This window comes from Barbus barbus (genome assembly GCF_936440315.1).
Source record: "Barbus barbus genome assembly, chromosome: 28".
Classification (NCBI taxonomy): Eukaryota; Metazoa; Chordata; class Actinopteri; order Cypriniformes; family Cyprinidae; genus Barbus; species Barbus barbus.
In genome coordinates, this window is record NC_136756.1 from 8,343,319 (window position 1) to 8,369,577 (window position 26,259).

Sequence of the window (26,259 nt, forward strand, 5' to 3'; positions counted from 1 at the left end):
TGTGTATAACACACACACACACACACACACACACTTATAACAATAACAGTATATAATTTAAAATGCTTGTTGAAGCTCTAAAACTGACAAAAATGTAAGTTGCATATTATTTACATATGATTTTATCTTCTTCTGCAGGATCATCCCAAGCACACAAATTTAGAGAAGCGCTTCATGGAAGAATTACTTTTTTTTAAAAAAGGGATGTTCTTCAGACTACTGTGCAAATCTTTGAGGTTGGTGAGATTTTTTTTTTAATATGTTTTTTAACAAGGCTAAATGTATTTGATAAAAAAAGCGTAATATAGTTTTCAGATGCACTCCTGTTCAAAAGTGTGGGATTTTCGAAAGAAATTCATACTTTTATTTAGCCAGGCTGCTTTAAATTGGTCAAAAGTGACCGTAAGCATATTTATAAAGTTAGAAATTATTCTGTTTTCAAATAAATGCAGAGCATGACAGTTTATTCAAAAATTATAAGCAGCACAACTGTTTTCAACATTGGTAATAATAGTAATGTTTCTTGAGCATGATTTCTGAAGGATCATGTGACACTGAAGATGAGTAATGATGCTGAAAATTCAGCTTTGCATCAGAAATAACTTGCATTTTAAAAATAGAAAACACTTATTTTAAATGCTAATAATATTTAGAACGTCTAGAACGGCCTCATATCAAGGAAAATTTTAAAAACTTTGCATAGGAAGAATATGAAACATCACCAAGCAACAATTTTCATTCAGTCTTAAAACTCTTTATTTATTCTTTTAATCGAAGTTACAACGTTGTCCATACTTGTTAGATATTCACAATGAGCTCTCGAGAGGAACTACAGCACTGCTGAATGACTCGGAGATGTTTGATGTTTTTCCACAAGGGGTTTGTTAAAAACGAAACCTCAAACAATTCCTCAAAAACACGTCTCCCCTCACTCTCATATTGGCACAGCACTGACAGTAAAGTGGAGGACTGGTAAAAAAAAAAAAAAAAATGCAAGGGTCTAAATAAACCTGCCGTGATCTTTCTCTTTGAGCCTCGGCATCTAAATGCAATCCAGATCCCACCGGTGACCCAAAGGCAAGATGATGAGAGAATGATGGCTCCCTGAAACCTAAAAATCACAGTATTAATATTCTCCACAGTTCTGAGCAGACGGGAAAAGCTGCGGTCTCAAAGTAACTTCCCACTCTTCTCACTGCAAGCCTAATATCAAGAACCGTAATATCGTCAGCCGAAGCTGCTTTCTGGATTTTAAACACGTGCCGTATAGAACACAGCAAATAAACTCGCCTCGTCAATCGATTTCAGTCCGACCTTCACTGCAGCAAATGTTCCTCAAGAAAGCAAGGCAGTCACGCTCGGTCTTGTGGAGAAAAGAAGGCAAAAACCAAGGCAAAACAGGACTGACTACAAACATCTGCACCAATGTAATGACTAGCATTGAAATGTTCAAAAGGAATGTCTTCAAAAACACTAAGAAAAGGTTCAGTCTCAAAAGCATATTTGCATGTCACAGGAATGTCACCACAGCACTTATTCAACCATGAAGTTTCCCAGGATTCCTGCACGAACAGCAATTTTAGGTGGCCGCTTTTGGGCCGTCTGCCTGCATACTCAAAATCAATTGTTTGATAAAACAAGAGCTTGAAATGGAATGAAATTAACAACAGAAAAATATCAATACGGTATGAAATATCAGAGTTGAAACACCCCCGGTCACATGATCATCACTCTTTTGGTCCGTGATTTAGGTCTTCGATGAAATACACCAGAGATTTAAATCTACGCGGGGCAAATTAATTCAGTCCGACTCTGATGAGGGAGGGGGAGATGTTGAGCGGCGTTACATGAGCTCCACGTAATTTGCCGGGAACATGCCGAAGTGGCCATCCGGACTGTATCCTCGCCACCAGCCTTCATCAATCATCTCGATGCCGGTGATGATGTCATCTGGGTCAAACGAGATCTCTGTGTCATCAGCTGAGAAGACACACGTAAAGCAGATCAGATCACATTTTAAATGAGTACAATGACATTCTAAAAGCCATCTAAAAGGCCAAAGTCTATTTCTGTTTTGACACTAAAACTTAGCGGAATTAGAAAAATCAGGTTGTGCGCTTACAGTAGGTGCATATTATTCTGATGATCGCATTTGTGTTATGCAGACTGTATGCAAACCAAAGTTTACGTGCACAAAAAGTAGGCCTTCACATGTTATCAGAAATTTCCTTCTTCCCACTTCTGTAATTATGTAATTATGAGTATGTAACTTTCAAGTGCTTTGTTGTCAGAAAGAATGGGAATCGTGGAGGTCAGCTCATTCATTAGTTCATTTTTGCCTGTTTCTGGGGAAATCCCAGGCAAAAGATATTTAGTCAATATCCAACAGGTCCAATTCACTGATAACTATATAAACATCTAGTTTTCAATATATACAATTTGCACCAAAATATAATTTACATATGTAAATATACATGACTGTGATGATGACACAAGAAAGCAATGTAGATGTCAGGCAGCCTTAAAGGGATAGTTCACCCAAAAATGTAAATTCTGTTATTAATTACTCACCCTCATGTCGTTCCAAAGCTGCAAGAGCTTCGTTCATCTTCGGAACACAAATTAAGATATTTCTAATGAAATCTGAGAGCTCTTTGACCCTCCGTAGACAGCAATGATCGAGGCACAGAAATGTTGAATAAATGATGTAATTACTGTTTTCTTTGTGCACAAAAAGTATTCTCATAGCTTCATAAAATTACGACTGAACCACTGATGGATTATTTTACCAATGTCATTACTATGTTTCTGTGCCTTGATCGTGTAAGGATCCTTGCTGTCTATGCAGGGTCAGAAAGCTCTCGGATTTCATCCCAAATACCTTAATTTGTGTTCTGAAGATGAATGAAGGTCTTACAGGTTTGGAACGACATGACGGTGAGTAATTAATGACAGAATTTACGTTTCCGGGTGAACTCTTAATTAAAATTAACCCATGATTTACTCACCCTCAAGCCATCCTAGGTGTATATTACTTTCTTCTTTCAAACGAATACAATCAGAGTTATATAAAAAAATGTTCTGGCTCTTTCAAGCTTTATAACAGCCGTGAATGTGTGTCGAGATTTTGTAGCCCAAAAAAGTGCATAAATCCATCATAAGTGCTCCACAGGGATAATAAAGCCTTCAGAAGCAAACTGATGCATTTGTGTAACATCCATATTTAAAACTTTATAAACTGTAATCTCTAGCTTCCGCTAACTGTCGTAACATGCGTTCACAAGAGAGGGGCGAACAGCCATTCACTGCCATTATAAATATTTTCAGATTTTGTCCACATTTTTAATATAGCTCAGATTGTATTGGTCTGAAAGAAGAAAGTCATACATCTGGGATGACTTGAGGGTGGGGTGATTTTCATTTTTGGGTTTCATTTAATTTCAAAATGAGTCCCAGTTTTTAAATACGACTTGAGAGGCCATTCATGTCCAATTTCTGACTAGAAAACTATTTATATTTACAATAATTCAAATAAATGAGCTGAACAAACAATATTTGCAGTGATTAGTTAAGAAAAACCTGCAGTCTTGCAATGAACTCTCAATGTACCAAGAATTTGACCTTTTCACATATTAATCTGGGGCAGTTGTAGTCTAATGGTAGTTCATGGGTTCAGTTCTCAATACCGACAGGAAATGTAGGTGGGGGAGTGAATGAAGAGCACTATCTTCCACCTTCAATACCCATGACTGAAGTAGCAGAAAAAATTGCTGCCCACTGCTCCAGATGTGTTCACCATTCACTCACTGGTGTGTGTGTGTGTGTGCACTTAAATGTAAAGAACAAATTCCAAATATGGGTTACCATACTTAGCTGCACGTCGCGTCACTTATACAAAACTTATTTTGTTTACGTATGTGATGCAAACATGTTAACCAATAACATTAATGCAGCATCCAAATCCAAGAAGAGCTGGAATATGCATCTTTTTGAGTGATTAAACAAACACACACTGGCCTAAATCTGATTTTCTTAAAAGCATGACTGAGAATTCATGCCATGTACAAATGCAGATGGCAAAGCAGAAGAGAACTGAGTGAAAGGAATGTGCATCTCTATGCATATTCAGAATGCATCGTTTATCATGTATAATCAATACACACCAGCTTGGTAGTCATACAGAGCCCTGGCGCAGACACCGCGATCATCTGTCGTCTCATACGTGTTCTGCTCCTCCGCCTGACAGACATTCACAAAACATTCAAGAAACGGCACATTCGAAAGGACAGCATGAAATAAAAAAAATGGATGTCATATGAAAATGTTGTGGCTTTTGGTTCATATATATTAGTTTGAGCTCATCTGGCACATGCTGAAATAAGTTCCAAAAAAAATATAAAAAATCTTTCACTTCTTGAAAAACAGACGAACAATAACAACGACTCAAACTGCAGAACACAGAATACTGTCCAATCAAAAGCTCTTTAGAGATGACTTTGGCTATAACTGCTGTCATTATTCAGAACTAGTTAGTTCTGGTTGTGAGTGTCATACCTGTGCTGGATCCTCATAGATGGCGTCTTGTTCCACTACTGTCTCATATTGTGGCTGCTTTTGTTCTACGGGCATTTCATAATTATCAGCGACTGCTTGTACATCTGTGACATGAAAGACAACAAGACGAGAGAAATCATTTGCTATGGGTCCTGTAGTAGCACACATTCCCCACAAGGTGGTGCTGACAATCAGTTGATTGATTGATGATGATAATATTATGAATGAGATGGGATAAAACAGCACAGAAACAAATGACAGGAGCTGATAATGTGTGTGTGTGTGAATCCCACCTTCATACTCTGGCTCGGTTTCTGGCTCTGGTTCCACAGACTGAGATTTGGGTTGTTCCTCAAAACAGGGCTCTACTCAAAACACACACACACACACACACACACACATGCGTAGAAACACACGGACACACACATGCATGGTAACAAGATTTGTATTCGGACAAACCGCAGGTGGGTAGAGTCAGAATTTGAAAGCTGCGTGACAAAAAAATATCACGCTATGTGTGATTTTATATGATAGTAACTGTCACAATATAGTTATATTTGCTGGGAATTCCACCCAAAAATATCAAATAATCAATTAAGAATATTTTTTATAATAGACCGCACGAAATACTTGACAATTTTTTTACAAAAGATCATGTCATTTGATTATTTTACTTTCGATTTGGAACTTGATTGATGAAAAACAAAAGACCAGATTATTAGTATTGTGTAAATCCACCATCAGTGCAAATGCTTCAAATTATTTATCAAAATAGCAATACATTATAAATCTAAATGGATGAGCTACATTTAAAGCCAAGTTGAATTAGAAATGTGATAGCATATAGAAATGTTCTGTGGCATATAAATTACTGTCCAAAAGTTTTGGGTTAGTTTTTTCCCCCCTGAAAGAAATCAATACTTTTACTGATCAAAGATGCATTAAATTGATCAAAAGTGACAGTAAAGACTTTTAAATTATGAAAAATGTTCAAATTAATGCTGTTCTTTTAACCTTTCTATTTATCAAAGCATTGATAAATTCAGCGCAACTGTTTTCAACTATTAGAATAACAGTAATATTTCTTAAGCATCAAATCAGCATATTAGAATGATTTCTGTAGGATCATGTGACACTGAAGACTGAAAATTCAGCTTTACATAACATGAAAATACATTACAACAGAAAACAGCCATTTTAAATTCATATAGAAAACATATATTTTAAATTGTAATTCAATTGTAGAATTACTGTTTTTATTGTATTTTTGATAAATGCAGGCTTGATCATCATAAGAGACTTAAAGGGTTACTCCACCCCAAAATGAAAATTGTCATTAATCACTTACACCCCCATGTCGTTCCAAACCCGTAAAAGCTTTGTTCGTCTTCAGAACACAATTTAAGATATTTTGGATGAATACCGGGAGGCTTGTGACTGTCCCATTGACTGCCAAGTAAATAACACTTTCAAGACCCAGAAAAGTATGAGAGACATCGTCAAAATAGTCAACAATTCGTCTCCTCTGCGTCAGCGTAGCGCCATTTTGGAGAATATCCGCTGGAAGCAAACTGCATACGCTGTTCTGTATCAGCTGCGCCACACGGATACGTCTTCTATGGATACGTCTTCTACGTGTGGCAATGGCGCTACGCTGACGCAGAGGAGAAGAATTGTTGAATAAAGTTATTTTCATTTTCTTTGCGTACAAAAGTGTTCTCGTCGCTTCATAAAGTTCAGATTGAACCACTGATGTCAGATGGATTATTTTGACAATGTCTTTCATACTTTTCTGGGTCTTGACAGTGTTAACTACTTGGAAGTCAATGGGACAGTCACAAGCCTCCCTGTTTTCATCCAAAATATCTTAAAATTGTGTTCTGAAGACGAACGTAAGTGATTAATGACAAAATTTTCATTTTGGGGTGGAGTAACCCTTTAAGAGAAAAATCTTAATCTAAAATCCCAAACTTTTGAACAGTAGTGTACCATCATAATGCTCGGGCCTTATTTTGAGCTGATTAATTCATTAAAGAGACAGTTCACCAAAAAATTCTGTTATCATTTACTCACCCTCATGTCGTCACAAACCAGTATGACTTTCTTTCTTCAATGTAACACAAAGGGAGAAATTCTAAAGAAACTTCCAGCCATTGAATGAAGACTGGGGCTTTTAAGCACCAAAATAACAAAAAAAAAAAAGCACAATAAAAACATCATCATAACAATGGTCTATAAGTAGCGATGCCAATCTCATGAACAAATGATTCTTTCAGCTGAAAGATTTGTTCATATATACATATAATTCAGCTCACTCATTCAAAAACAAGCTATCAACAGCTCACTGGAGACTAGAAATGTGATCTTAATCTTAATAATGCCAATCGGTTCCTCACACTTCAGAAAACTTTAAATTCAGTGCATAAGGATGAACTATTTGAAGTGTTTTTGAAGCTGGAATTCCTCAGTCCCACATTAAACTGAAAAGAGTGGCCTGGATAGTTTTCAAAAATTCACCTTTTGCGTTCCACAGATTTTTTTCATTTTTAGGTGGACTGCTCCTTTAAGTGCACAAAGCAAACATACAGTGTTCACACTCCCACACAGCAAACAGCATTCTGGAAATCCCGTTTATTTTGAGGTGTACGGCAGAATTTGACAGCAAGCATGAGGAACGTGTGAGTGGTTAGATGTTAGTTGAGATACATGAACACACCACACAAAGAATAGAGAGTGAAAGTGTGTGTGAGCATGGAGATGGACAACACACCAAACCTTTCCAAGTGAGCGATAAGGAAAGAATGATAAGGTGCGTGTTTGTGTACCTCTGGCTCGTAAAGGTGAGGCCTGACGCACGGGAGAGCGAAATGGCTCTGGGTCACATGACTGCTTGGACAGAAAAGGGCTGTTCAACCGCCCTGAGACACACAGAACAGAGAAGGACAAAGAGAGAAACCCAAGCTGACAGATGGCTGACGGAGTTATACACAGCAGAACAGACCACAAACATCGTTTTAGACAGAAGAACTGCAGGCTGTTTAATTTCAGACGGACGAACAGGGTTGAAATGCTCGGAGAACAATGGGAGAATGGGAAATACCACAAAACATTGAACAATCAGGAGTTAGTTACTGCATGCACAGGAAAACACCTTCTAATTCACAGACAAGGCATTCTTTAAATGTGTTTGAACACATTCACTACATGAAACGTGACCCACATAGCAAAAGGGGAAGCTAAATATAGCATGCAAATAATGTGGCATTAAATAAAACACTTCCTACAGTGTAAATTGTGCTTGTAGAGATCTCATCAGGACATCAGCATACTGCTAATTTGCACATTTGGGATCTGTATTTGTTATTTATTATCCTGATAATATATAAACCTTGATATTTATAACCACTAAATTATACTGGCAAATCATCTACATTTTCAAGTGTATACTCTATTGTTTTTATATTTGTAGAGATTTACACACTACTGTTTATATACTGTTATTCAAATAGTGTCCAAAATTTTGGGGTCAGTTTATTTATTTTTAAGATATTAAATATTTTATTCAGCAAGGATGCATTAAATTGATCAAATGTGACAGTGAAGTAATGGCTGCTAAAAATTAAGCTTTGCATCATAATAATAAATTCTATTTAAAATTGTAATATAATATTTCAATAACATTCCTAATTTGTAATAATATTTCAATGTATTTCAATAATATTTTACTATATTTCTTATCAAATAAATGCAGCTTTGGTGAACATAACATACTTAATCTTACAGACCCCAATAAATATATATATATATATATATATATATATATATATGTGTGTGTGTGTTACTATATAAAGAAACACTGATGTACTTTTATGAATCCACATAACTTATATTTATATAAATGCACTAATATCTATCTATCTATGAAGAGTTTATTTGCAAAAACAGATAACTAAAAATGATAGATAACTTTAAATTTTTCAAAAATAATGTTTTTTATGTTATCATGTTTTTATTGTGTTAGCTGTATTTTTTTGTTATTTTTTTAACCTAATCAAAATCACCCAACTGCAGTTTGATTAATTGGACCTAAAAACAGGGTTATCCGTTTTTGCAAATTAACTCTTCATAAATAAATATACATAAAACTATTATAAAATAGTACAGTATATAATAGTAAATAATTATATTTCTTAATATATTTGACTATGAATTTAAATTTACATTAAATATTATAAACATAAAATTAAAAAAAGACATATATTGTTGTTTTTCTGTTTTGACTCGTATAGTGTGTGTATGTGTGGGACACAGTATGTATAGATGAACGGTACCTGGTGTAGGACTGGACTGAGTATTGTCTGTGTTAGCAGGTTTGATGCCCATCTCTCTCTGTTTGAACATTTCTCTGGGATTAACGGAGCGCTGGGAGACAAGAGCTGCGGCTTCCTGTTACAAATATACACACACAGTAGCCATTACTACATCAAGTATCATGACTGATAACACTGATGGCAGTACAAGGAGTCTTTTCAGAATATAAGAGCTAGAGATACAAAGTAAGTGGTTATACTGAAAGAGGAAAAATAAAAGGCTGAATGTCAAATTGCATATCTGTCCTACTGTATGCATGTTTAAAATACTGACAAAAGTGCCTGGATGATGTAATGGATGTTAGCATTTTTTAGGCTAATACTGTACATAACATGTTCAATGGTTGCGACAGTTATCTGATATGCTGTATCTATATGTAACTTGATAACATTTTGCCAAGTACTACTACTTCATACTCAAAAGTACATACACCAAGGGAGTATATACTATGAACACTATTGATAAATCAGCATTCGTGACTGAAACCATTGCATTTATAAACTGGGTTTAAGTCAGTCAGAGAGAGAGAGAGAGAGAAAGCACAAGCCTGTTCAAGGCATAATGATAAAACAGACATTCATTTGAGCCACAGTTGAGAGAAGGGGAAGAGAGAGAAAAAAAAACTGAGTCAGCAGTAGAGGACACAGCCACACTGTATAAAGAAAACAGTTAGAAGGTTATAAGAAAGTTGAAAGAGCCCCGTTGTCCAAGGCCAAAAGAGACGTCTGATGCTTCCTCTCACTCACGTTGGCTTTTTCCACCGACTCTCCGCGTTTAAAGGGTTTCTGTACTGGCTGCTTCCTCTCCTCCTCCTCCTCCTCCTGATGGACATCAGCACATTTTGACTCTCACACACTTCGTTCAATTACAAAACCTAGTTAGCTGCATTTAAAGGTATAATATTTATTTTATTTTGGCCAAATTCTAGAGCAGAAGTGAAAGCTCAGAAAAATCCACCCAAGATCGCAGACGAGAGGCATGCTGAATATATAAATGTTAGTGCTGTCAAACAATTAATCGCTTCCAAAATAAAAGTTGTGTTTACATAATATATGTATGTGTGCTGTGTATATTTATTATGTATATATAAATACACACACATGCATGTATATATTTAAAAAAATGTTATGTTTATATATTAAATACATTTATTTATTTATAAATTATGTGAATATAAAATGTAAATACATGTAAATATTTTCAAAGTATATGCATGCATTTGTGTATATTTATATATACATAATAAATATACACAGAACACACACAAATTATGCAAACAAAAACGTATTTTGGATGTGATTAATCGCGATTAAAGGTGGGTTATGTCATTTTTCAAAAACGCTTTAGAAAACTGACTCGGGGGCGAGTACCAAAGCAAATTTGTAGCCAATCAGCAGTAATGTCTAGTCATGATGTGGAGAAGAGAGCGTTCAGTGCACAGGACGGACATTAGCCGAGCGACAGAAAGATAGAGATGGCGGATAAAATACAAAAGAGGAAAACGCCTGCGGAACGATAAGGCAAGAAGTAGCACCCGTGTAAATATCGGATCAGCTTTCCATCACTGGACAGAACTCAAGGAGCGGAAGGCCTGCGATCAGACACTGAGGTTGCTTTGTTTCTTCTGGATAGGTGAGTAACACCGTGTCTACACCGGACACGCCGTACCGCCGTACCGTACACTGGACACGATAAAGCGGCCGTTGAAAATAATTAGAAATTTGTGTCAGTACGCCATAAACAGAACGCGGCAGCAGTTCTCTGTCGGGGATTTGTTGCACCGCACAGCATCCAGTGTAGACAGCATCACTGATTATAATGACTTCTATAGTATTTTGTCACGGCGTTCGCGTCCGGTGTAGACACGGTGTAACATTGGTTTTGCTTTGTTTCACAGAACTAATCGTTGCCTGGGTTGAGATGAGAGCTGTGTATCAAAGCCTGATGAGATGCTAAGCCACAGAGTGGCTATCAAGCTAGGTTGGTAATCACAACCAAGGTAGGTTGGTAATTAACAACTGAATAAATCTTGGATTTAATCAGTTGTGGCCCTTGCAGATCGGACCCTGAGACCTGTGTGAACTGTATATGTGTGGCAGTGTGCCCTGTGCATATGCCCTAAATACAAAACCACAGATTGTCTTCATTTCACTTCTTTGTGTCACAGCATCTCGCTGGGCTGTCAAGAATTTATTTTGGAAATGTGGTTTAAAGATTATCTATGTGCAGATAGAAGTGTTACGATGATAATTAAAGAACAGTACAGACAACCACACTATGCTAGAAAAAGGGAAGTATTTGTTGTCACTGTACACACATTAGCATTGGCTATTGTGTTTATGCCAATGTAGATATATTAAGTGGCTACAAGTGCACCAGACTGTTTGTGAGAGTGATAAAGAAACATGGAGTAATCTGAAAATATAAATAGAGGTGAGCAAGAAACCTACAAATTTTCCTTTGTTCTCAAAATAATCATTATCTGCCATTAATATCTCAAAAAACAAAAATGCTTTACAGTCTCTTCCTGTCTAAATGGGTGATTTGTAGCCCAATAAACTGTAAAATGGATGAGATTTTATTTTAATGCTTAAGTGTTTTCAAAGGGTTTTAATTTGACCGGTAATTTTCTTGATATTTTACAAAATTTACATGCAAAAAAGAAGAAAAAATTGTTAAACATATTGTGGCTTCTCTACAGGAACTATTTCAGAACATGTCCAGAGCGGTGATATGTGGATTTAAATAACCGCACAGGTGTGTGTGTGTGTGTGTGTGTCGCTCACCCATTGCTGTTTCTGCTGGCCTCGATTTTCTGCCTCCTGCTGCTGCTGGTACTTCCTATAACACAAACACATGAGGTTTAAAATTAACACTCAGCAGGCGCTATCCAGTTGGCAGATGACCTTACATCAAATTGCAACATGGTTTAAATCTAATTTTAAAAATGACAGTTTGACCGTTGGTGATTTCATTGATAATCCACCCAAAAATGAAACATTTTTCATTTACTCATGTCATTCTGCTGAACACAAAAGAAGATATTTCAAAAAATGATGGTAACCAAACAGTTTCAGGCCAATGCAATTCAGTTTTTTGTCAATGGAAGGAACCAAAACTGTTTCCAAAAATCAAAAAGTCTTCCACAGAACAAAGAAAGTCATACAGGTTTGGACCAACAGAATTTTCATTTCTGGTTGGACTATCCATCCCTTCAAGGACACTCAAATGCACAAGATGTTTATTTGTTCAAATGTTTCTGACCTTTGACCATCTATCTGTGACGCCCTGTCTTTTGCTCTCTTTTCCCGTAACTCTGCCTCCTTGACCTCTCTGTCCTTCATCTCTTTTTCTAGCCACTGCCTCTCTTCTGCCACCCTTCTCTTCTCCTCCTGAAGACGCTTCTCCTCATCTTTCTGCAAAGAGACAAAAGCATTAAGCAAAACAAGACAGACTCAATCAATCATGACAACTCAAAAGTTTAGACATGGTAATGTATATGACAACGTTAATGTATTTGGCCTTGGTGCACTAGATCTACTAAATGCTGCTGCTGCAGAGCAAGTATGGACTTGACATTGCCAATAAATACTCAGACATGCTGCTGAAAGCACATAAGATATACTGCTACTGCTGCACAAATATGCATACATAAATCCAGTAGCAGATCTAGACAGGTGATGGTGGGGGAGGTGGAGGGTTTCAGAGTAACTCAAATAGATGCTGCAGGACCAGATTTCAGCAAATACTGAACCAGACTATTTAAATGTTGAGCAAGCAATCTAATGGGCTGCAGAATCTGCAGAGACCAATCTACTTGTACCATGTACTAAATTACGTGATTGCCATGTGAATGAGCCTGTGCAATCTAGAGTTTCATGACTGAACTAGATACCTGTATATGATTAACAATTTATCTTCTTGACATAGTATCTGTAAATTAATCTTGATTCTCTAGAATCTATAAATAAATATAATTAAACAGAATGTTAAAACAATGGTTCTCAATCAGAGGGCCTGAGCAAACTAAATTAAGGGCCTCAAGATAACCATTTAAATTAGGACACATCCACCCCCCCCAACAACTTTTTAATCTTTGAAGAAACAGGATTCACATGATCTTGAAAAAACCTGGATGAATGAGGTAGCCTAATTATAAAAAGTGTGATTTCTTTAAATTAACACCCTTATAACTACATAAGCATTTAACATTTTTTTTTTTTATGGATATAAATTTTTAGATATGCCAAGCTTGAACATATTTTAATGGGTAGAACTCGTGAGTAAATATATTTTAAGTTCTTATCCTTAATCAGAATCAAAATCTAGAAACCAGAAAGCTGAACATTGTTGTGGATCATGGGGAATCACGGAGCTAAAAGGTTTGAGAACTTCATTGAAATGCTCATTTTGTCTTAGGAAACTGCACACCATTTTGCAAATAGAAACTTTGATGCATGTATGCTGTATTACCTCTGCTTGGGCCCAGAAAGTGTCTTTGTTGGTTTTCTTGATTTCAGACATGGCATTAGTCTTCTGGTAAACAGATCCCTATATGGAAAAACAACGAGTGGTAAATTATGACTAAGCCCAGAAAGAATATTTAGACTTTGCATTTTCTGTGCTAACTTTAGCGGAAATGTTCTGTGGAATCAAACAGAACATGTTAAAATACGAAAAAAAAAAAAAAAGAGCTGAGAGTATGACACTCTTATAGCTAAAAGCATAAGCAAATTAGCCAGAATATTTAATAAACACCCATGCAAGGGGGTGGGGGATCTCCCACAGCTTTCTCTGGAGTCCTGCGGGTGCAGATTCCATGTGGGCTTGATTATACTCAAAACAAGACTTAGAAACAACTAACATACCCAGGGCTCGCAAAATTTCTAAATCCCTGGTAGCCCTTCGGGCAGGTACTCTTCAGATTTTGGTAGCCCGAAAATTTATTAAACTAGCCCAAATAAAATAAAGACCATAAATATCAATCAAAATATTTTCAATACACAAATATCAACGAATATCAAGGAAAGAGTTTTATTTTACTATTTACAAGGTATTTGCAGAATTCTTAAAAATCTATTTAAGGCAATTTGAAAAATTATTTCTTATACCATTTAGCATTTAAAACTGTCTAAGGCCTTAAAAACTCTTCAATTTAGTTGTATCAAATTTAAGGACCCGTGGGAGCAATGTTCCCTCAAATTATTTTCTTGCTGAGCAAAACTTTTCTCTATTGGGCGGACATTTCGGTCACCTGAGCAAAAGCATTCTTTATACCAGACCTGTACAGCACGCATTAACTTTTAACTTTAATGTGCTATTTATATTCGATTTGACCCTTGATGTAACTAAATGATGTATATTTTAGGTTACCTGAGAAAACATTTTACTGTACAATACACTGCAGTTCAAAAGTTTGGATCAATAAAGTTTTTTAAAGAAGTTTCTTTTGCTCATCAAGGCTGTATCTATTTGATGAAAAATACTGAATATTACTTCACAAAATAATATAATATTATTGCAATTTAAAATAAACTTTCTATTTTAATACACTTTAAAATGTAATTAATTCCTGTGAAGCAAAACAGTATTTTCAGAGTCACATGATCCTTTAGAAATCATTCTAATATGTTGATTTTGTACTGCTTTTTAATTTTTTTATATACTGTATTTTTTTGGGACCTGTGATATAAAAAAAAAAAAAGTTAAAAAGAACAGTGTTTAGTCAAAATAGAGATTTTGTGTTACAATATAAACTATTCAAAAGCCAGAATTGTACTCTATAGCGGTTTGCCCGAGCATTGCTATTCTTTCCTTTTTACTGCGGCATTCAATCAAATGGCTTCCCAACTCATTTTTGTGTGCGCGAGGCACATTATTTCTTCTGCGCGGCCGCGGTGGAAGAAGAGTGCGGTTAAATGGAACATTGCGTGGGAGCCCTGTATTTAAGGTAGCCCGTCGGGCAGGGCAGTGATACAGTTTGGTAGCCCGACTGGAAAACACAATAGCCCCGGGACGTCGGGCTAGCGATTTTGCGAGCCCTGATACCAATATATGAAAATACATCAAAATGTATTGTTGTTCAATTTATGCATTCACAGTGTACTATAGATAAATGACTCAATTGCAGTTTGTGGGTACATTTGGAGCTCAGCAGAGAAATGATTCCAAACCACCATAACAGTTTCCACATTCTGAGCATTCTGGCTCGTTCCCCGTGAAATTCCTGACGCAGCACTCTGAAAGAGTGTTTGAGATAAACAACCAGCATTATTGGCACTGACCCTGGCACCGCTGTGCCATCATAAGACCTGTCTGATGCCTTCTGCTGCTGATCACAAACTAAACTTAAAGTTTTTTTCAGAACCAATGTAAAAGCCAAACTGGATGATTATTACATCTTCTGAAGAAAACATGCATGCATGAGACCATGTGCAGTAATAGCGATTAGTGATAACTATTTTGTACCAAAAACTGCTTTAATAAATGTACTGTTACATGACTATTTCCTCTCTGACCCTTGGTATTAAACATGCTGTTTTTGCTACTGTACCTTTAAGATTTCTTTATGTAAATGACCTCTGTTATGATTATCTAACCACTGCGTGAGAATTAGGGTACATGAACATAATACATTTTGTATTCAAAGAGCAATTAACATCCTGTTGTCCAAGATGAATGCACACTACCTTTCAAAATTTGAATTTAACTTGTTTTGAGGATTTTAAAATGTTCTTATGCTCACCAAAACGAGTTATTTGACCAAAAAATAGTCAAAACAGTAATATTGTGAAATATGATTTCAATTGAAAAGTACTGTTTTCTATTTTAAAATATATCAAATGTCATTTATTTCTGTGATGCAAAGCTGAATTTTCAGCATCATGACTCCAGGGTCACATGATCCTTCAGAAATCATCCTAATATGCCGATTTGTTGCTCAAGATATGTTTCTTATTACTATCAATGTTAAAAACAGTTGTGCTACATGATCTTTTTCTGGAAATTGAAATTTATTCTGACATTATAAATGTCCTGGTAACACTTTACAATAAGGTGTCATTCATTATCATTATTTAACGTATTAATTAACATGAATGAACACACAGTATACAGCATTTATTAATCTGTGTTGATGTTAGTTAATAAAAATACAGCCGTTTATTGATTGTTCATGTTAGTTCACAGTGCATTGACTAATGTTAACAAGCACAACTTATTTTAATAATGCATTAAGAATAAATGCTGTAGAAGTATTGTTCATTCTTAGTTCACATGAACTAATATTGTTAACTAATGAACCTTATTGTTACCAATGTCCCACTTTTGATCAATTTAATGCATCCCTGCTGACTAAAAAACAGATCAAAACAAAACAAAATTTACAGACCCCAAACTTTTAAATGGAAATGTATGTTTGATCAAGGACACTGGACACTACTTTGTTGCAGTATGGGCAAGGTATGTGTGTGTGAACTGACCACAGGTCCCTGCGGCCCGCTGTCTCTGAAGCGATTGGACTCTTTGTGAAAGCTGTAGTTGGCTCCCGAGGCTTTGGCCACTTTCTGTATGATGGCTTCAGGCTCCGCGTCCTCCTCCGCCCGTGCGTTTATCGTCACGTGAGCCCCCTGCAGAAACAGCGCTGTCAGTTTTTTTTAGTCACACACATATTCACATTCTCAAAACTCAATTTAAACATGCGTACGAAACCACGAGACGGAAGCGTCAAGATTCACAGGTTTCAAGCGAAACATGCCCACGCACACACTTTCGTCAGTTTATTTAATTGCAACCTTCGGCTGTGTGTAAGCTCTTACTGAAAACAGCTAGCTTAGAAGGACTACAAAACAAACAAACACCTTGTAATGAGAAGAGGAGGCCTCCATCCATTTCCCTGTTTACACCAATGCGTCTGATACAAGCAAGTGATTGGCTCAAATAAACAGGAATCTTGATTAAAATATCTTTTCTCTTTCATCGTCTCTCAAATAACAACTTCAAGCACTTTAATGTCCAAGGGGTTGATTTTTATCTAATTCAGCATGATAAGGAAATTTCATTTCTAAATGCATCGTAAGTGTTCAATATTTTTGACCTCATACATTTTTTTTTTTTAAATCAAACTGTCGTAACTGGATGTTTTAGTGAAAACAACAGACTTCTCTCTAGTGGTCATATAGTGGTCTTCTCCAATCATTTAGTCCACTTAAAAGGTTGAGGCTTGTTGCCAAAATGCCACTAAAATTTATAAAAATGCAATGTAATATAAAAGGGCAAATAAAAAAAAAGGTTCAATAAACAGTAGGTTTGCCCAATATACCTAAGATTTGATATCTCAATATATCTTTTAAAATTGTAAGGGGGGGGGTACAATGCTGTTTCATGCATTCAGAATTGTTTACACTGTTAAAGAGTTGGATTGTCATGCTAAGCATGGACAAAGTTTCAAAAAACAATTTGGATGTATAACAGTATTTCTGTGCCAAAAATCTTATTTCCAGGTTCGTACAAGTTTCAGAGAGTTTTTTTTTCAATCGTGGCTCTTCATGATGTAAACGAGGGTGGAACTCCTTATATGGGCATTTCGCGCCCGCATCGACCAGAGCGAGAGTACGCCCATCAACGCACTTCATCCGGAAGCGCTGCACAGGACTCGCTCGGGAATAATGTCTCTAAAGAAGTGAGTTTTTGGTTGTGAGGGAAAAATAACCTTGTTCAGCTTTGTTCAAGGCCCAGTTCGACGCTGGATTCGCACAATGTTTGATACTGAAAGATTTATAGCGGTCCCAGCTATAAAAGATTCCAGTCATGATTCAGAACTGCAGACGGTAAGAGAAACAGCATCAAATATCTGTGCTTCGTTGGCAATCGGCCCTCAAGTGCTCGTCACTCTTTAGCTCTGCCCATGGCGTGCCTCCAGGAGCTCTGCTTTTTTCGGAGAGAATTGTAAAGCTGTATCTTTCTTTTATAAATATGATAAAACTAAAGACTTTTTGGAGATATGAAGGATGCAGTACTACTCTATAGGTTCTCAAGATTAATATGAGATTGGGTGAAACGGTGTGTGTTATGTCCCCTTTAACAATATTTTTGCCGTTTTCTGATTTAAGACATGTTCTGTCATGCCTTTTTGGGGAGTAATTCTTCTTCCACACCCATGTCGCTTGCCGTTGACATTTTGATAATGACAAGTTACGCATTGTACTACTCGAGAGACATAAAGGTGGAGTGAAACCGGCGATCGGTGTGGTCTTTGGCACATTAATCTTAATTTTCAACAATATTCAATAATCGTCAGGGCCGGCAGACTCTCAGTTAGTGCACCAACGTATAGCGCAACTGTGCTGGTGGTGACCTGAGTTCGATTCCCATCTTGAGGTCCTTTGCCGATCCCACTCCTCTCTCTCCGCCCAATACTTCCCAGTCATTTCTCTACTAAACCAATAAAGCATAAAAGCCCATAAAATCTAACTTTAAAAAAAGCTATATTTGATATGAATGATATTCTGTAATTTTACAGTGATTATCATGATAATATGGTTAATATTTGATGTATCTCCCAGCTCCTAATAAACAGGAAGTTATTAATTTACATTTTAGACAAAATACTGTCAGTGTTATCTGTATTTTGCCAACAGTTCCAACCGAAGCCACAGCAGAACACAGAAGTAGTTTTAAACAAAAAGGTTAGGTGAATTATTCAATGGTTCATTTGTGAAAAGTTACTTGCTTCATTTCTGAATAATCAGCTGTCTGTTTCATATTTAAAAAATGAATGCAAGTTTTTTCCCATATTTTATATTTCTACATTACCAATTTTAATTTGAAAAAAATGAATTTCATAACATTACTATTGAAAATGTAATCGCAGTGTAAATGCCTCTGAGCTGCATTAAACAAGTCTGTCTCTAGTGCAAAGATGGATTTTGTTGATAATGATTTCATTTAATTGATAGCAGCCCTATAGTGTATTATTCTGATTGATTCACTTTAAGAATTTAACATAAAAGATGCATACATTTAATTAAAAGTTAAAAACGGCATTATAAAGGTAAAAAGCTCCTAGAAATCAATTTAAGTTGGTAAATATCACCCCTTAAATGGAAAGTTAATTTCTGCTTTAAATTTGGACAGCCATAATTCTTTTTCAGACACAGTGAGAGCTTGTGGTCGGATGTTGTCACGCTCTGCATAACTACCAACAAAGCTAAACCAAATGTGTCTGGATATAGCCCATGAGGTCATATCCTGTTGTGAGCTTCTAGCCGCGCTGTGAGTCATAGTCAGAGTTCACAGACTAAATCCCACAAGCAAACACACTGTTGACAACACTCAAACACTGAAAAAAACAACAAAATAGTACAGTTACCTTAAGGAAGTTGGCTATGGAGCTCACATGGTTCGCACACTGGCCTTTTCTGGCATCTTTAACACCCTCACCGGTCTGGAAAAAAGAAATGTCAGTAAACTTGAACAAAACATGGCTGCAAACATGCATGTTAAGGGTGGCTAATGACCAGAATATTGTAATATTTATTTTATATTATGGTAATGGAATACATCACAATATAGTTATATAACAGTAAAAAAATATTTATATATCAAATAACCATTTTGAGGTAATCGTGTGAATAAATAAAATATACCATCATGCTGTTTAGTCCTGATGAATTTTTTATATCGGATTTAGTGAACAGGAGCTAATCTGATTGATATTTGACATCTGACAGAGGCACTTTACTAGGGCAATATGGTCAGTAAATCCTAAGGGCACCTCTGTGGTTCTATACAGTCAAGAAGCAAAATCAATGTGATCAGTTACAGAGGGAACGAAAAACCCACCCAGTTGATGAGGACGTATTTGGGAAGGCCGGAGTTGGGGTCTTCAACACGGCAGAAAGCGTACATCACCTTCCCGCTGTTCAGCTCCTCGACCAACTCCTCCAGACCACCATCTGAAGACACACACACAGAAAACAAAAAAATCATGATGCTATCGTACTACAATCACTAATGAACTCAAGAAGCATTTTGTTAGGTAAATGAAGTAATACAGTAATAGCATACTACCATTCAAAGCTTTGACATTTTTGTTGTTGATCCAAAACAATATGGTTTTAGTTGAATACATATATACACATACATACTAGGGGTGTAACGGTACACGTATTCGTACAGTTTTGGTACGGGTCTTTCGGTTTGGTAAGCATGTTTACCGAACGAATACAGTATTGATTTTTTTGTTTTTTTTCCAGAAAATTCAAATAATAAATGGTGTTTTGACAGTCTTTGATGTGGCATGACAGATCGCTGTATAAATGCCTTGGAGAGCCGCTTCTGGGACGGTTCAGAAAGTTCTGGTATAAACCCAACACAAGCATTGACTCTGGTTCCCATGTCTGAGCCGTGACGCGCCACAAACTTGTGCAGAGCGCAGTGCGAGTGAACGCCATCATTCCTTCCTCTGTACTACTAGCTTTAACGTGAATAAACATGACTGAACATCTCCTGCCTCGTGTAATCGCTCAATCAGTGTTTCAACCGCGGAAAGACGTCAATAAAACAGCGTGGAAATAAATGTCACGTAGCATTTCATTTACCTCAGCAAGATCATCAGTGTGCACAGCTTGTTAGTTCACTAGAGAAATGAAGTCTAAAGAGGAGCAAATATTACACCATATAGGCCTACTTATTATTTAATGCATGTTTAAATTAATCTGTTATGAAACATGCTATGACAGCCCGTGTGTAATTGAATATATTTTAACATATAGCCTAGAAATTTAATTTAAAAACTGCATTATGTGCAATTTACATGTTTGCATACTGTTTTTTTTTTTTAATTGAGAGTTGATCATCCATTTAATAATAAATAGCAATTAAATTTAAGTTTGGGTTATGTTGTTAGGCCTAATTGTAACCTTATAATGTAAAAGGGCTCCCTATAGTTTAAACCATAAGCCGAGGTAGATTTTTATCACTAAGAAAATTTAAACTATAACTGAATGTATTTAAAGAAAGAGCAACTTGTTCAGTAAACCACTGTTTATTTTTTAGTTTAGTTGTCCCCCCTGCTGTACAGAAATCATACTGAGCCTTGACGTTAAAACCGGTGTACGTACCGAACCTTCATATTTGTGTACCGACACACACACACACACACACACACACACACACACACACACACACACACACACTAAAAGCTTAGTCCAAACAGACTGGGGAATGCAAACATCATATTGCAGATTTTGCATGCATTATGAAATGAAACCAGTTAAAACCAGTCCCTTTTAATTAGGCCAGGGTTATTTAAATATTAACAGAAAATACTCTTGCAGTACTACAAATAAATATTTCATGTCAAAGGGCTTACAAGAAAAGTTTGGGAATCCCAATTTTTTACTTAATATTATATTAGAAGTATATTAATCTATAAAAAAAAGATACTATGATTAATAAATATGTTTTATTATTCATTGGAGTCTTTTATTATTTCACTGTTGCAGTGATGTGTTATTAACACAGAGGCTGTGCATTAGTGATTTTAGCACATAACATTCTTTTACCAAGGTTAAAATCAATGTTATTCTCAGTTTGCCACCTCCATTTTCTTCACACATGTAAGAAGAACTTTGAATGAATCCTTTCCTTGACAATCTGCCGATTCAGTGGACCGTTCATTTAATTAATACAAAGAACACACTGTACTGCAAAACACTCACAGCAAGCTGAAGATGGACAGACTCTGACACTGTTTGCTTTAAACACTTTCTCACACGCTACATACCACATGATACTAATATAAACAACTGTAATTCACTAAATGAGTCTCCACATGATGGAGAAAACCCACCTCCTTTCTCTGCCAGCCTGATGTCATTGGTGTTTCCCTCATAGGTAAAGAGAGCCCTGCAGAGACATCAAATGCATTACATAAGCGTTAAACAGCCAGGTCACTGAAGGCTGAGGGCAACACGGCTCTGGCATTCAAATTAAAGTCAACATGAAACACCGTTCACAAGCAATTTTACTTCCCTAATCTGATGCATTTTCAAGTAAATCAGCATTTTGAAAAAAAAAAAAAAAATAGGGTGCGTCTTCTTATCCATCAAGAACTGATTGGATCTGTCATGTCAGCCAGAAAGACATTTTCTGAGGTGGAGCAAGTTATTACATTACAACACATACATTTGAATTCATATTTTTGGCACAAGCTTTTATCTGAAGTGACTTACAGTGCATTGAAGGTATATGTTTTTATCAGTTCTTGCATTACCAGGAAATCAAACCAGTTTGGCGTCCTAAATCATATGATTTTAGTTTGTATTTCGGTTCCAATATCAAATTTCCCAAATCTGAAAGGGAAGGTTCACCAAACAAGTTATTTTCTGTCATCATTATTCACCCTCATGTCGTTCCAAACGTGTATAAGATTCTTTCTTCAACAGAACATAAAAGAAGATATTTTAAAGAACGTTGGTAATCAAGCAATATTGGAGCCCATTGACCTCATGGACAAAATGTCTCTCTCAAAATATCTTATTTTATCTTCCACATAAGAAAGAAACTCATACAGTTTTGGGGGGGGGAAAAAAATTTCCGTTAAATTTTTTTGTTAAAAATCCATTTAACTTAAGGCCTAAAAAGTAGAAATTCTGTAAAACAGCACCATCAAAGTTAATTGGGCCAAATGTTGACCAGGGTTACTAAATAAAAATCAAATCCGAAAAAAATATTTGTTACTAGAAATAAAATACAAAAAACAGCAACTTAAAACTCATTTTATGTCAGCTGCCAATGCAACATCTCATTTTTATTTATTTTATCTTGCTCTAAAACATAAAACTATATTTAAAAACTAAAAACTATACACATACTAAAAACAAAAATAAACTAAGAAAAATTATTAAATAAAAATCACTACAATTTTAGCTAAAAGTAAAATAAAAAATATATATAAAAAACTAATTCAAAATATTAATATAATAGTATACTGATTATACTAAAATACACCGTTTTTGACTCTGACATCAGCACGATGCAAACTGAAAAGCATCACAGCAAAAAAACTAAACTCAAACTAATATGAAGTAGATACTGAGGTGACACTCTGTGTGTGAACTCAGTTCTGATTCTCTCTAAACAAAGACACTTGTGCAGCAAGGAAGCTGTGCCAACTTCCTCTTCCTCAAGTCAACAGAAGTCTGAAATAGAAAGTGCTTTAATGAGGAATAAGAACTGCAGCGGTCTTATTTCTAGAAGATCTCTCAGGTCAGATCATCCTGTGACATTCATGCTCTGTTGTGGTTTGATATGGAAATGAAAGTCACAATTGTTAAGACAAAGCTGCTTCTTTAATAGATGTTAGGTCAAGCCTGTTCCTTCCGGACATTTATGATGACTCATCAAAACTGTTGATTTTGTAACATTTCATCTGTCAAAATACCCTCTTTACATACACCTTGCGGAATCTGCAAATTGGTAATTATTTTATCAAAATAAGAGGGATCATACAAAATGCATGTTATTGTTTATTTAGTACTGACCTGAATAAGAGATTTCACATAAAAGATGTTTACATATAGTCCACAAGAGCAAATAATAGTTGAATTTATAAAAATGACCCCGTTCAAAAGTTTACATCCCCTTGATTCTTAATACTGTGTTACCTGAACGAGCCAAAGCTGTGTTTTTTTTTTGTTTAGTGATAGTTGTTCATGAGTCCCTTTGTCCTGAACAGTTAAACTGCCTGCTGTTCTTCAGAAAAATCCTTCAGGTCCCACAAATTCTTTGGTTTTCCAACATTTGAACCCTTTCCAACAATGACTATGATTTTGAGATTCATCTTTTCACGCTGAGGATGACTGAGGGACTCACTCGCAACTATTACAGAAGCTTCAAACGCTCACAGATGCTCCAGAAGGAAAAAACATGCATTAAGAGCCGAATGCATTAAGAACGAAGATGAGTACATTTTTCTTGTTTTGCCTAAATATCATATTTTTTTCATTTAGTACTGCCCTTCAGAAGCTACAGTAGATACTTGTTTTCCAGAAGACAAATTAAGTTAAATTTTTGAGAGGAAGTAAGACTTCTTTTTACTGGCACATCAGCACAATATGGTGTGGTCCATGTTTAAGCAGCCAAAACAAGTACAAAATATACCAAATTACAGCATAAATCTAAAGTGACAAAAAGTGGCCATTTTTGAATGGTAATGTACATGCTATTCTCGAGTGTCTGTATTTGTGCGATTTTTCTCAAATGATGTCAGATCTCTGGGTAGGATGATAAGTGTAATTAATGTAGGTCATTTATAATCACTCTTCATTTCCGTAGCGTTCATGACCCAACTCAAACAGCCTTCCCTCAAGAGCATGCAACGAATCTCATCCTCATTTCCACTCCCACTGAAACTCACTTCCACTTCAAGGTGCAGAGCTACAGGACTGGTGTCAACCTGTCAAACATTAACATCATTTCTGAATGACGAGACAGAGGAAGTCTCTTACCGGTCTCTATACAATTGGCATTGACACTTTTGAGGTAACATTCTGACCACAAAGTGCACTTATTTTTGATTGCAAGACAATGAGATTGCATGTCAATTGAGTCACAAATAGTAGGCAGGGTTTGTCAACCCAGCAGCCATATATGGACAAAAACTACAGGAAAATAAGGAGGTAGGAGTGATTCAACATGAGCACACTTCTCAAACCCCATGTTCTCCAGAAGTTGGGATGCTTGTGATCTCATACATGCAAGCCTGCAAAGCAAAGCAACACTGCACTGAGGTCAAAGCATGTGTATAGTTTAATATAAACGTTCATCGTTGTCCAGAGAGCAACAGTGTATTACTGGGAGGAAATCATTTGTGGAAGATTCATTGTTTTTGTGCATGAGCTGTGAATGGATGAGGGCACGCGGATAAAGTGCAGTGATCTCGCTAACATCATAAACGGTCACTGCATTGATTCAAATGAGGATTTATGTTGTGATAAACCACAAGCAGGGCGACTAAAATGCCAAAGAAGCCGCTAACATGCTAAACATTAGGATGTCAGTGAGTGTAACAGAGACACAACCCTCTAGTCAATACTCACCAGTTAGTCTGTGACTTCTCATCCACCACCTCCTTATAGGCCGCGGTAAGAGCTGGGCCGTTTTTGCTCAGGTTCACAGCCATGATGGGGAAATCTGTGGGTTTTTGACCGTCCGGGGACAGACGCTGCAGAGGACTCCGGGGGTAGATGGGGATCTCTCGGCTCTACGCAGACAGGAAGCGCTCAGCGCCACATCACGTAGCTCACACTCCTCCCTGGAGCGACGTTACGAACGCTACTATGGCGACGGCGCAGCTCATGAATATTAATTACGCAAAGCTGACGCTAGTGTGTCAGCCGGCGAATGAGGACTCGGCTTATGAATATTAATGAGGTTAAGCGACTTCTGAAGCATTCGTCGTAGTAGAATTTTATAAAGCAAGCGGCAGCGACATCTTCTGGACATGAGAGTCGCACATGGACGTGATCACTTTACCTCTTTTCTGAAAAATAATTCTCTGAATGTGTGTAGTAAACGTAAACTTACAATTTAAACAACTTTACCCTTCAAATAACAAAGGTTTTAACAAAAACAGATTGTTTTATCAATTGAAAAACATCACATTTCTGCCTTTATTTCTTAAGACAATGGATTTGTCAGAATTAGAAAGATACATAATTATAATTAAAAAATGCAGCAGCATTTTTCTGCCCTTTTTTCAGGATTCTTTGATGGGAAAAGACCATTTTTCAAAAGACAAAACTTTGGAATTATTATTATGTATATTAAAATAATAATAATATTTAAAGATCACAACTATTTTCAACAATATCAGTGTTGGAATTTTTAAAAATATAAATTTTTGGAGATTTCTTTATTAATGTATATATGTATTTATTTATTTGTTTGCCCCAAAATTGTGAATGGTAGTATTTTACGCTTTAAAATATTGAGCACAACTGTATTTAACACTAACAATATTAAGAAATGTTTCTTGAGCATAAATTTGATTTCTGAAGGATTGTGTGACAATGAGTAATGATATTAAAATTTCATCATTGCATCACAGGAATAAATCATATGTTTACATTTATTGGGGAAAATAATCATGATTTTTTTTTTTTTTTACACTGAACAAAATTTTAAATGTCTCAGAACAGGATTCATATTTTATGAAAAATAAATCTTTTGATCTTGGGGTAAAATATGACTGTGTGTGAGAGATTCCTCCATTAGATAATAAAATGTAATTATTATGCGAATTAAGTCAGTGCAGTAGATTCTGTTGTC

At 36.1% G+C, this 26,259-nt stretch overlaps 1 protein-coding gene across 7 annotated transcripts; it reads right to left on the reverse strand.

The window, feature by feature from the left end:
- Positions 1 to 439: 439 nt before the first annotated feature.
- On the reverse strand, positions 440 to 25,279 carry dbnlb (drebrin-like b). 7 transcript variants are annotated; one of them, XR_013782228.1, is made up of 16 exons: positions 25,029 to 25,279; positions 21,779 to 21,834; positions 19,768 to 19,880; positions 19,295 to 19,369; positions 16,407 to 16,553; positions 13,399 to 13,476; positions 12,190 to 12,341; positions 11,712 to 11,766; positions 9,672 to 9,746; positions 8,886 to 9,000; positions 7,380 to 7,472; positions 4,848 to 4,919; positions 4,555 to 4,658; positions 4,164 to 4,239; positions 1,291 to 1,980; positions 741 to 1,111 (listed from the first exon to the last, which is right to left on the reverse strand). XR_013782228.1 is itself a non-coding variant. In XM_079382801.1 (15 exons), the coding sequence occupies exons 1-15, from the start codon at positions 25,109 to 25,111 to the stop codon at positions 1,844 to 1,846; spliced, it is 1,431 nt and encodes a 476-aa protein (XP_079238927.1). In that variant the 5' UTR covers positions 25,112 to 25,279; the 3' UTR covers positions 449 to 1,843. The 7 variants fall into 7 exon arrangements, 4 of the variants coding, with proteins under 4 accessions (XP_079238929.1, XP_079238927.1, XP_079238928.1 ...); XM_079382801.1 differs by having other exon boundaries at positions 449 to 1,980; XR_013782226.1 differs by having other exon boundaries at positions 737 to 1,980; positions 4,848 to 5,568; positions 6,329 to 7,472.
- Positions 25,280 to 26,259: the final 980 nt, after the last annotated feature.

Excerpts from the sequence above, each read along its gene's own strand:
- dbnlb (XM_079382801.1), bottom strand. The coding sequence starts at position 25,111 with ATGGCTGTGAACCTGAGCAAAAACGGCCCAGCTCTTACCGCGGCCTAT. Across the intron at positions 9,747-11,711 it reads GCCAGCAGAAACAGCAATGG|GAGGAGGAGGAGGAGGAGAG; the intron begins GTGAGCGACACA and ends GATGTCCATCAG. Across the intron at positions 1,981-4,163 it reads TCTGTATGACTACCAAGCTG|CTGATGACACAGAGATCTCG; the intron begins GTGTGTATTGAT and ends GTGTCTTCTCAG.